Source organism: Vulpes vulpes, chromosome 7 (assembly GCF_048418805.1).
Source record: "Vulpes vulpes isolate BD-2025 chromosome 7, VulVul3, whole genome shotgun sequence".
NCBI lineage: Eukaryota > Metazoa > Chordata > Mammalia > Carnivora > Canidae > Vulpes > Vulpes vulpes.
In genome coordinates, this window is record NC_132786.1 from 24798194 (window position 1) to 24810945 (window position 12752).

The window sequence follows — 12752 nt, forward strand, 5'->3', positions numbered from 1 at the left end:
AGACCTCCCACCAAGAAGAAAGAATAAATTCCTGGAAACACCCAACCAACCGAGCTTGAACCACAAAGAAAGAGAAAATCTGAAGATGCCAACAAGAGACTGAACCAGTACACCAACATCTCCCAACAGAGGAAAGCCCAGGACCAGATGGCCCCCTCCACAGGTGAGTTCCACCAAATGTCCAAAGAAGAATCAGCACCAAGCCTTCTCAAAGTCTTCCAAAAAACAGAAGAGGAAGGAGCACTTCTAAGCTCATCTTATGAGGCTACCATCATCCTGATACCAAAGTCAGATGAGGACACCACAAGGAAAGAAAGCTCGGGACAAGATTCCCGATGCAGCACAGATGCAACATCTACAAATAAAATATTGGCAAAATGAGTTCAACAACACAGGAAGAAGGTCACACACCATGATGAAGTGGGGTTTATTCCAAGGATGCAAGGATGGTTCAACATCCGCAAATTGGACAAGGTGACCCAGCACACCAGCAGGATGAGGGATGACAAGCCACGATCCTCCCAGTAGATGCAGGAATTGCACATGGCAAAATGCAACATCCATTCATGATAAAAACTCATCAGGGCAGGTATGGTGGGGGGAAAGGTCAGTGCAGCCCCTGGACCTCGCCTGAAGCCCCATTGGTAAAACTGTCTGGAAAGCCGTAGTGAGGCATCTGGGCCAGTTCGTAAGCGCAGGTGACATTTTGCAGATCAGCCTCATGGTGCAGAGAGCGTGGGGGGGGGGGGTGGTGGGGACAGAGCTGGGGGAGTGGCCCAAGCACGCCTGCTGTCCCTCCGTTCCTCTGCACCCTCCTCTCATAATCCCTTCTCCACTCGGCAGCAGAAGCATCTGGGACAGGGGACCCCAACCCCACCACTTGCCGGCGTGACCTCCAGCGGTGTCCTGCATCTGCGGGGGGCCAGGACCCAAACCCCTGCTGGGGCCCCGCAGCCTCACCAGCCTCCCCCGCACTGACGGCGCCCACCTTCCCACGGCTGTAGTTCAGCTCCTCAGGTGTCCACGCTCCTCCTGACATGATTTCCTTCCCCCACCTGCCCCCCGCCCCTACAGAGCTTGCAGTAACAACCAGACAAGTCCATCAAAAGCTTGAACAGGACCTTTACGTAACTAGAATCCGGGAGGTTGTGCTGGAATTCAATAACCCATGGCCAGCTCTTCCCAAAGACGTTCTTCTTTCATTTTTTTTAAGTCATTAAAGTCCCAGGGAAGCCAATATTCCACAACTGAGCTACGTGAGGACACTACCTTCTCTAATTCTTCCTTTTCCTTCTGCCTTCATTCGTCATCTGCAGTTTACTTCAATTTTGACAGCCTAGCGAATCTCTTTTCATATGTTTCTCCCTTTTTCCTCTCTCCCATATAGGAGTGATATTTAAACTGCTTAAGTCAGACAGATTTAATTGGAGGTCAACTTATAAAGCAGATGACACTTTTCAAAAATCAATTGCTGTGGTTGAGCTCTGAAGGTCCCCGGGGATTCCTACTATGGATGCTTTTCCTGAATAGGAAAAGCAAAACTTCCCCAGCAATTATAGAAATCCGATACCAAACCAGGCCGTGCGGCTATAGACGGCAGACATGACTGCCTGCCACGGGGACGAGGCAGACATACGGGCAGAGGTGGAGCAGACACAGCTGAAAAAGATAACACAGATGTGAAGGTTAAGGGTAGATCAGGGGTGATACAGGTGTAGACACAGAGGGAGGTGCACGTGTGGATGTGGGTACTGATACCAACACACGTGATTAGGAGACACACGTGTTTGGATGCGGGCATAAATGTAGATACAGAAATGCAGATGCTGATTGAGATCCGTGATGTAGATGGACACAGATATAGACCCAGGTAGACCATGCGGACCCGGTGTAGACACACGTGTCTATACCCGATGTAGGTATAGACATGCAGATGCTGACAGAGATACAGTTCAGTACAGACACAGGTATATGATGTGGATGTGGATGTGGTGTAGGTGCAGATATACCCTGGAGATGTAGGTATAGACACAGATGTAGAGGCAAGTATTGGTGGTGACCCCCTTGCTGACCCATCAGATACGAGCATGGCCCATGGAGTCCCAGCATCACCAGAACCCTTTGAGGCCCTCTTGCATCTTAAGCCCCCAAGCAGAGCTGCAGAACCTACCAAGGACAACCCTGGAGTGGACAGTGTCCAGGTCCCAGGCTTGGTCAGAGTGGGCTGGGCGGTTCCAGTCGTTCCTTTTCCTCTGTGCAGCCTCCCCCCCCCACCATTTCACCTTTTGCCGTAACAGAGAGTGTCAGATGTGGGAAAGGGGGGTCCACAGTCTGGGACCATTAAAGAGCCCCTTCCTGGTGTGGTGTCACCTCTTCAGGCATCTCCTGATTGGCGAGACATGGCTAAGCCAAATCAGGAACCCATTTGGTCCAAGAGGCCCTGGACTTGTCTTTAACACCCATCGTATTTGCATTTCCATGGTATTTCCTCACTGTGCTTCCCACCATGGTCAGAGGTCAGACAGGTTTGAAATTCCCTCCAGTTCTAGGATCCCAGCCCATAACAGACATTGAAATCCAACACGTCACCTGAACCTCGACAATGGGGCGAAAGCAGGCCTGTGAGTCAGGGGCACCAGAGAGCAGACAGCTGGGGCAGGGGGTGAAACGTATCTGGATCCGGTGTCAAATGCCAACCAATGAACAAAGCTGTGACGCGGATGTGACACCGGAGCTAAACACGGGCTCTGCACCTGACGCTACTGAGGCATTGTGGTAGGTTAAAGGAGGCTCCTTATATTTCAGAGCTATTTCCCGAGATGCTTCCAAGAAAGTGGGGTTTGTTTGAAAGTGGCATGAGGGGCGGGAGCAAATGGGGGGCAGATGGGACAAGGATGGGCCTGGGTCGTTGTCTTCCTGCGCTGTTGGAAGTCCTGCATCATAAAGAGTGAGACATATGGCCATCTGTTGCCTCATGAAAAATATGAACCTGAATGGCCAGGGGAGCCATTGGATGACGTGCTTGGAGACAAGCCAGGCCCTAGGGACACGGTGGGTGGCTCCAGGATGGCTGCCTAGGCACCTGCAGCCAGCCTGTCAGAGGACTTCGTCACGATACCTGTGCTTCCATCAGGGTATGTGGTGGAAAGAAAACCCCAGGGAACATGTGGAACCAATGGGTCTCCTCATAACTGGCAGGTGCCTGGGGCCCCTCCACGAGGGCCACCCTCTTCACCACCCTTGCTGGACTTGGCACTCAGCCTGCAACCTTCTCCCCAGACTGAAGCTCCTTTATCTCCAGGCCAGCTGCATTCTCTGTTCCCTGCCACCAGGCTGCCACCCTCGGCCACGACCTGCTCGAAGCCAGGAGGCTCTCTGTGTCAACCACTCTTCCCAGAGGCCCTTGGGGCACCACCTGATAGGTGAGGGAGCTGCCCAGGGGCCACTGCCCTGCACCTCCCCCCAACTCCCCCCTGCCACCCCAGCAGCCGGGCCATCCCCACCCCTGGGGCTGAAGGGCAACTGCAGACCAAAGCTGGACCACGCAGCAGGCCCTCTGGTGCATTTGTGCAGGGCTTCTCATGGTCCCCACACGAGCTGCTGCCGCCCTGAGGACAGTAGTCACTGTCTCCTGCATCAGCCTGGCAGCCGCCTAGCCCCCACCCCCAACCCCACAGGCGCTCGATTCCCCAAAGCCAGTCTTGTGCATGCAAATGTCCATCCACACGAATCCACCCCCAATACCAGAAGAGCCACACGCTCCTGAGCATCTCATCAGGCATAAAAAGTGGTTTCTCCTTTGCCAGGACCCAAATGGGTCCCTTGGCTTCAAGTTCGCCTTCCGTGTGCCATCTCTTCTGAATTCAGAGCACCTATAAAATCAGCCTTGGAGGACGGGGCGGCCGTTTGGACCTGCAGCCAGTCTGAAGGGTCCCCCGGGGGGTAGAGGGCAGGATCGTGCACAGCAGGAGAAGCGACGCTCTATCAGAAGGCGAAAGAGACAGCAGCGCAGAGCCAAGCCACTGCCCAGTCCAAGGGAAGCTGCTGCCCGGTCTGAGCCCCCACGGGGAGGACAGGGTCAGATGCAGATCATGGGTATGAGGACCACCAGGTGTACGGAGGTCCTTTTTTTAAAGAACAGCATCAAATTCTTGTCAATTAACAGCTGATTCATTAAGCTGAAGCTGAGATCTGGGAAATCTTGTCCCAGAGAATCCCACATCACCGACTGATATGATAACAGAGCGGAAACCGCAATCTGTCTCCACAGAAGGGAGGGAGCAAACAGAATTATTGATGTGAGGCCATGTTATCAGCACCGTATATCTTCCATCCAATTGAGGGTGCAAAAGAAAAGGGAAATGAGCCGCGATAATGATTTCTCTCTGACCCAGGCTTGTAGCAGGTAAGCGTCCAAGTCCCCAAGTTCTGGCCCAGGAGGACGCGACAGGAAAATAAACTCTGAATGCAAAGACAAACCTGCCCTACCGGTGGCCTCATTCCCTCCAGGAAGCCAGGGAGCAAGAGGAAAGGCAGATGCGGTGGTCCCTCCACTTGAGAAGTGCTGGCACCTCTCACAACCCGGTCGTTATCCCTCTGAGAGTCGCCTTGAGGTCCAGGGCTTGGACTGCTCTAAGGGCACCATCTGCTGTCGTCCATGGCAACATGCGGTTGCCACTTGGAAAAATCTGACAGACTATGAGACCCCTCTCCTGGCCCTGATGTGGGGCGTCTGCCGCCTTCATGAGGCCGCAGAGACCCCGGGCCCCAGATGTTGGAGCGGGAGCTACGTCTCCCTGCAAGCAACCTCCCTGCACAGTGGATGAGCCCTTGGGAGTCTGGAACATGGGGACCGGTGTCCTGGGGCAAGAAGACTCCCAGGGACGCTGTGCACACACACGTACTGTAGTTCCCAAAGGAGGAAAAAGTCCACAAAGGGCTTTTGACAGTTTAGAATAAGTAACTGTTGTTAGGATGGTTGGATTCACGAGGAGCCGAGAGGTGTCCTGCTGTGCCCCCCACAGGACATGCCCAAGCTCCCATCACGCTTCCCTGGAAGGTACATGCACCCCCGAGATTTCCCTCCCTGGGATGGGGGTGTGACCACGGAGATGGGTGCACGGAACTCCCCACCCAGGCAGAGAGCTCAGAGACTGGGGGGTGTGTACTCGGGAAAACGGAGTCGGTATTTGGTGCAAGCTTGAGGTGTCAGCTCTGAGGACTTCTGTCAACACACAAGTAAAAACACACCCAGAGCTCAGAAGTCTTGAGTTTTATGCTGGCTTTGATATGTGGTCTGTGGATTGAGCTGAAAATAAGATACTTCCCGCCCAGGAGCAGAACTCAGTTCTGGCTAATGATGAAACCTACCATCTGCACTGTGACCAGTGCTGCACGTCAGTGGAGGGACTGGTCAGGAGGTGTGAGCACAGAACAAAGGTGTGCAGACCCAACATGAGAAACGAGGGGCTGTGAGTGGGAGTCCTACGCTCTGAGTAGTCACTGACATGGGCAACTCAAAGCTGCTGAGGAGGACATGGCTGGACCACAGACACTGTCACGCAACTGCAGGATCTTACATAGCTATGTCTGTGCACATGCACACACTTGCACACCTGCACACACAAACAGCACCCACCACACATGTGCACACACATCACACACGTGCCTGCACACACACATGGGCACAATCGTGCACACATTCACATGCACATGTGTGTGCAAGCACAGCACCCACCACACACATGCACAGCACACAGTGCACTCATGCACAGCAGCCAGCACATGTGTACTCACACATGAGCATGCACACACATCACACACATGCCTGCACATGCACATGCACACAAACACACATGCACGCACATGCACACACAAGCACATGTTCCCATGTGTACAGCCAGATATGTTTTTGTTTTGAAACAGTGTTTTCTGTTACTTGAAGAAAACATAGTTTTGTCTTTACCGAGTGTCAGAAGCCAGAGTCATTAGGGAGAGGACCTGAAAAAACGGGGCTGAGCATGCGCCACCTGCTGGGTATGCAGTGTGGGGACGGGCCCTCAATACAAGCAGCTCAGAACCAAGAGGAGGAGGAGAACCGCATTACCGCGAGCAGGTCCTCCCAAGAGTGAGTCCCAGCGCCTGGGCAGCTCTCATGTGACACAGATAAAACTGGCTGGGGTTCCAAGAGGCATGGAGGCAGCACACGGGCATCAATCCCAGGCCCAGCCACCGCCAGGGGCAGCCGTGTCCACGGGCTCCACAGTCCAGGCTGCGGGTACAAGGCTGGGAGTGGCTTTGCTTTGTGGAGAATCCCCTCAAGCTGGGCTCATAGGTCGCACTCTAGTGATAGACGGGCTGGATCCCGGCTGCCCCCTGCCCCTATGACACCCGGAATGCATCCCGTGTCTCCAGATGAAGAGCCCCCCACCCCCCTGCCGTCATGGGTGCCAGGAAAGAACCAGAGCCTCCACTTACTCATTCCCAGTCACGATGTAGCCTAGCTCCTCCTGGGAGGGCCTGACCTCCAGCCGTAGGCCTTCACCAGGCCGCCCCTGGGCATCGAGGGGGGCATCATCCTGTGGGGGCCCCAGAATCCAGGGCTGGAGCTCGCTGGAGCTGCCCCATCTGGACTCTGCAGGATGAGGGCTCTCCAGCCGCTCCTTGGAGTAGGTCTGACTCCTCACGTCCTCCACCCCTGCGCCCTCCTCCTCCCATGTCGGGACTGTCTGTGGGGTCTCTGACTTCTTTGTCTCCGAGAGGAGGGGGGTGGCCAGAAAGAGTTGGGATCCAGGATCCAGCAGCTGGTCTCCGAGTTCAAGGCTCAAACGATGGACCTGCAGAAAGGAGGCTCAGTGAGGTGACATTCAGGAGTTGGTGGGTAGCCTGGGAGGGGGGCAGCGGGGCGGCAGGGGCGGGGTGGCACCCTCATGGCCATATTCAGAGTCACATCTGGATGGGACATGTTCAGCTGAGGGGAGGACAAGGGCCTCGCATGTCTGCATTACTCTGCAGTGCATCTGCCAGTGGGTCTCTGCATCTCTGTGTCTGTCTCTGTCCCTATGTCTCTGTCTCTGTCCCTCCATCTCTGTCTCTGCTCCTCTGTCTCTCCATCTGTCTCCATCTCCATCTCTGTCTCTCCATCTCTCTCTCCATCTCTGTCTCTCTGTCCCATCTCTGTATCTCTGTCTCAGTCTCTATCTGTCTCTCTGTTCCATCTCGGTCTCTGTCTCGCACACATACACACACACTTTCATAAAGAATCTCATTGTATAAAATCAGTGCAGGTCTTTGGCATCTATGTTTTCAAAGCCAGCCCACGTGGGGCACCTGGGGGACTACAGAGCTCAGGGGCTTGGGCGCCTGGCTCTTGCTTTTGGCTCAGGTCATGACCTCAGGGTCCTGGGATCCAGCCACACATTGGACTCCGCTCAGCTCTGTGGGGCTTCTGCGAGTGATTACCTCCCCTTCTGCCCCTTCCCCTGCTCCTACACTCTCTCTCTCTCTCCCCCCTCTCTCTTTCTGTCTCTCCCTCTCTCTCCCCTCTCTCCCTCTCCCTCTCTCTTTCCCTCTCTCTGTCCCTCTCTCCCCCTTTCTCCCTCCCTCTCTCCCCTCTGTCTGTCCCTCTCTCTTTCCCCCTCACTCAATCCTCTCTCTCTCTCCCTCCCTCTCCCTCTCCTTCTCTCTCCCCCTCCCTATCTACCTCCCTCCTCCCTCCTCTCTCTCCCTCCCCCTCCCTCCCTCTCCCCCTCTGTCCCTCCCTCTCTCCCTATCTCTCTCTCTCCCCCTCCCTCCCTCTCTGTCTTCTCTTCCTTTCTCTCTCTCCCCATCTTGTCCCCTCTCCCTCTCTCTTTCCCTCTCTCCCCTGTCTCCCTCCCTGTCTGTCCCTCTCTCTTTCCCTCACTCAATCCTCTCTCTCTCTCTCTCTCTCTCTCGTTCTCTCCCTCCCTCTCCCTCTCCTTCTCTCTCCCCCTCCCTATCTATACCTCCCCCTTCTCTCTCCCTCCATCCACCCTCTCTCTGTCCCTCCTTCTCCCCCTCTGTCCCTCCCTCTCTATCCCTCTCCCTCTCTCCCTATCTATCCCCCCTCCCTCCCCCTCCCTTTCTCTCCCTCCCCCTCTCTCTCTCCCTCTCCCCCTCTGTCCCTGTCTCCCTCTCTCTCTCTTCCCCCTCTCCCCCTCCTTCTCTCTCCCCCTCCCTCTCTCTCTTTAATAAATAAATAAAATCCGTAAACAAACACACAGAACACACCACCCAAAAGCAAAGTACCAAGGCCCTGAGGATCTGGAGCTGCCGTCCTCACCCGGAGACACAGGATCACGTCCCCCGGGTGCCATGGCTGCACAGACACCCCAGCCGTTGGCCCTCAAGTCCCCCCAATGCCCTGTGCTAGGAGCTGGCTTGCCTGTCCCCCAAGGGCACGGACACGGCGACACGTGCATCCTTACAGCCCCTGGGGGACCTGAGTCCCTCCCCACAGCAGCTCCCTGCCTCACCTCCACTTCCTGCACAAGGGGACCATTGTCCCGCATGCTTGGCGCAGACGGTGCGCCAGGCTCTGTGCTCAGTGCACGTTCCCTCCCCACCTCAGCCATAGGCTCGTCCTGGACTCATGTCTAGTCCGCAACCTCGGGGCTTACAGGGCCTCCTCGTCGGCCCCACATCACCGAGGCTGAGGCTGGCGGATCCGATGGTGAGCAGAGTTCTCACCGGGGTGCTACCTGGGCACAGCGCCCATGAGCCGAGCCTCCAGCGCTGCGTCCTGGGAAGCAGGCAGTCATAGGGCCGCTATTGCACAGGAGACTTCCAGAGGCTAGCGAGAGTGAGGCGTCATGCTTGTTGGGCAGGTGCCTCCTTCCCATTGTGAGACCTCACCTCTGAAGTGAGGTTACACGGAGAGATGAGAGAATGATCCCCGGACCCTCACCAATCACAGGTTTTTAGGAAACAAGGAAGCACTAGAAAGGGAAATAAATTATTCCCTGCTCACTGGATATGGGACCTCATTCTTCCTTTTGTGTCTTGAAATATTTAAAGAAAATAGTATTTTGATAAAAACATTTGCTCCAATTTGGATCCTGAATGGTGCCAGTTAGCAGGGAGGGACAGAGCCCCGTCCTCAGGCTTTGGAAGGAAAGACAGTGGTGTTTTCACGCAAACTGTGCTCCATGAGATGAGGAAACAACAGGTGTTAATGAACAAGCAAGAGCTCAGAAAATACGATGCTCAGATGCCCTTTCCAAAAAATTGCTTAAAAACGTACCCCAAGTAACAGAAAAATGAATCAAAATCTAACTCTTTCAGGATGTGAAGGTAGGGGCCTCAGACCCCCAAGATGTTCACAGAATCAGTGTCGGCCGCAGCCCTGGCTCCTGCTGCTCGGCCAGCGTGGCCCACGTCTCGCCCTAACTGCCATGTCCCCTCCTCACTGAGACACAGCACCCCACTTCCGGGAGATGCTAAAGAGGACCACAGAGCCCTGTACTCTGTGTACTCTTGCTATGTACTCAAGGCACTAAACCAAAAACCCCTAAGATGACCTGGAAAGAGAAGTGCTCACCAGGACATGTTTCCCACACTACGAGAGAGGGGTTCGTGGAACCACATCACACACTGTCATTACTCCGCGTCCTTATCAAGGAGCGAAGGTTCCCAAGCGGGAAGCGCCCATAGAGCCCTGTGAGGGTGTCCCCCGTGATGGAGCACAGTTCTGTATGGCCTTCCTGACCAGTAGGAGACATCCCCTATCTGGACCATCCCACCCACACGTTATGAAGAACACCTGAGTGCAGCCAGAGCATCTAAGGAACTGCATTTTTATTTACTTAATTTTAATGAATTTAAATTTAATTTTTTAATTTTTTTTTTTTTAATTTATTTATGATAGTCACAGAGAGAGAGAGAGGCAGAGACACAGGCGGAGGGAGAAGCAGGCTCCATGCACCGGGAGCCCGACGCGGGACTCGATCCCGGGTCTCCAGGATCGCGCCCCGGGCCAAAGGCAGGCGCCAAACCGCTGCGCCACCCAGGGATCCCTGAATTTAAATTTAAATAGACACATGGGGCTGGTGGCTACCACATGAGACACTGCGGGTCTACATGACCCAGGGCCTGTGAAGGTCTGACCTAAATGAACTTCGGGTGTCAGAGCTCATGGGATGATCTCAAAGATGTAAGTGGGGATGCGGATGGTCTCAGCCCATGTCCCCAGGGAGGAAAATTCTAAGGAATATTATTTTTTTCATTTGTATTAACCCTATTTTCCATATTTCTACAACAGGTAAATATTACTATACAATCTGAAAGTAGACATGAGTATAGATCGAAATGCACACAGCTTTTTATGCTCTTTTTATGCTTTTTCCGTAATTTAGAAATGTCCGAGTTTTTCCAAGGTTTTCTGAAAAAAACCCAACCAACTAACACACGTTTGAATCATGCACATGTCCCCAAAGCATGAACAGAAAGGTTACCAGGACAGCTCTAGGTCTAGGGTGAGCCCAACATGCAGACACGTGCCAGCATACCTCTTTGTAACGTGCATCTTCCCCGTCGGGCACTCGGTCACCTGTGAAAGACACAAGCATGTATCAGAACCCATGTGGAGAACACCACCGTCGGTGGAGCAGCACACTGCAGGACCCAACGGTCCGGGACAGAAGGGTGGGCAGAGCAATGCCAGCCAGGTTGCCACCAGGAAGGAGCACTTTCCTGTCGACAGCACAACCAGCACTCCATCAATGTCATGGATGGCGAGGGCCTCACCAGCTACAACACGTGGATTCACTGTGAGCTGCGTCCCCAGCAGCATACAGCTGTGCGCCACCCTCAGCGGTGGGTCTCCGCTGGTCCCCACGGCGCCCGCAGCCACCGCGACTTACAGAAGAGCAGACCAAGGCATCTACACCAGACCCCGCAGGTTAGGACATCTTCAGAGCCCATTACTCTGCCATGACGGTTGTTTCTCTAAATATTCCATCAGCGGTGCCGTCGGTGCGGAACGTGTGTAGGTGAAGCCCCAGAGCCCGGGCACCGGTGAGATCCCCCCACCAGCACAGAGGCACCCGTCTCCGTGTTTGTTGAGTGACTAGCAGTACCTGGTCCTGCTGGAGCTCTGGCTCCTCTCCACGCCCCGCCTCCAGCCCCAGGCCAGCCTGTCCCCAGGGGGAGGGATGGAGGACACAGCCATGCGCCACTCCACTTGTGCTTTGGCACACATGTTTGTGCGCCTACTGCGTGCCAGGCATTGAACAGATGCTTTCATTTGGTTCCTGTGACTCCAAGAAGCAATTAGGCAGAGACAAGGCCGTGCTCAGCCCTGCTCTGCCCTCAGCTCCAGGGATTCCACAGCTGTACAAGCGCTCGCGGGCATGGGGGACTGGGGTGGAGGGGCAGTCTCTGCTCTGCTCTGTCCCCGGAGCAGCCTCAGAGGCTGAGCCTCAAGCACACATTTGAATGAAGCCTTTTCACGTATTATTCAAATATTCGACTCTATCCACTCGCACAATCCAAACAGAAACACTTTCTATCACTCCCGTGTGTCCCTGACTCTGAGCCTCAGCACCAAAAGTGATTTGTCTTCCAATATAACTGCTTCACAGGCTGCACCTGTTATGACAGCTTTTGGAGGAGGACGTTCAAACAGGTAAACCCTGTTGCTACAGATCCATGTCCTGGCGGCAGAGGGAATGCTTCACGGCCTGGTGAGCCAGGCCCTGCATAATGCAGCCTCATGGCACACCCCCCAACCCCACCGACCACCATAACCCAGGCTGGGAGGCTCACCTAGCAGACCGTCTCCACCCTGCATGGCTTCTTCTGGCTTTCCTGGGGCTCCCTTCTCAGCACCATGAAGCTCTGGGTCAGTACCCACACCTTGCATGGCGGTAGCAATCATGTGGGCCATGTTGCCAAGGTCCAGGGGGCTCACACCCTCTGCACGCACTGGCGGCTTTCCCAGGTCCTTCAGGAGACTCTGGATCAGTGCTTCTGGGGACACAGAAAGGTGAGCACAGATGACACCAGCAAGGAACAGTCAGCACTGGAACCAGGAGGCAAGGAGATAAACGAGTGATGCAAACAGGGGTGTTGGGGGCACTAGCCAGGTCAGCAGGGACACAGGGCTCGACCAGCAAGCGGCGGAGGTTCTATGCATGACGAGCACAGATGTGCGATTTAAACACTCGCTGGAGGGGCCCAGCCACAGACGGGCCTCAGAGGGCGATGGTTAGTGAATGTAGAGAAGAGACTGATTATCTAAGAACAGGGTGGAAAGGGAGTACCTGGGGGGCTCCGCAGTGAAGTGTCTGCCTTTGGCTCTGGTCATGACCTGGGGCCCTGGGATCCAGTCCCTGCTCAGCGGGAAGCCTGCTTCTCCCTCTGCCCCTCACCCTCCTTGTTCTTTCTCTCTCTCTCTCTCAAATAAATAAATAAAATCTTTATTAAAAGAATAAAAGAATCGAAGAAGACGGAGCAGAACATCAGCAGCCTGCAGAACCACATCAGGCATGACAGACAAATGGAGCAAGAAGGAAATGGGACAGAGAATGTGGCCAGAGAACTGAAGGGGAACAACCAACCCTGGCAAATCCCCAAACTGGTGAAGACCATGAACTTCAGAAGCTGCGGCTTGAATGCAGTTCAGAAAGAAGAGAAGGAAGGAGAAGCACAGGATGACTGTCAGAACAGCAGGTGGAGGAGACCCCCAATGGCAGCCAGGGCCCAGGACGCCAGGGAGGTGGGGGAGGAGGGTG

The 12752-nt window shown here is 54.6% G+C and overlaps 1 protein-coding gene across 16 annotated transcripts in view; it reads right to left on the reverse strand.

Moving 5' to 3' along the window:
• PTPRN2 (protein tyrosine phosphatase receptor type N2) overlaps positions 1–12752 on the reverse strand; it is a 724029-nt gene that overhangs the window by 403094 nt on the left and 308183 nt on the right. For all 16 annotated transcript variants that reach the window (XM_072763267.1, XM_072763274.1, XM_072763268.1 and 13 more), the window contains 3 exons: positions 11785–11988; positions 10527–10567; positions 6478–6836 (listed from right to left, as the gene is read on the reverse strand). In XM_072763267.1, coding sequence (XP_072619368.1) covers positions 6478–6836; positions 10527–10567; positions 11785–11988 — 604 coding nt within the window. The remainder of the gene's footprint in view (positions 1–6477; positions 6837–10526; positions 10568–11784; positions 11989–12752) is intronic.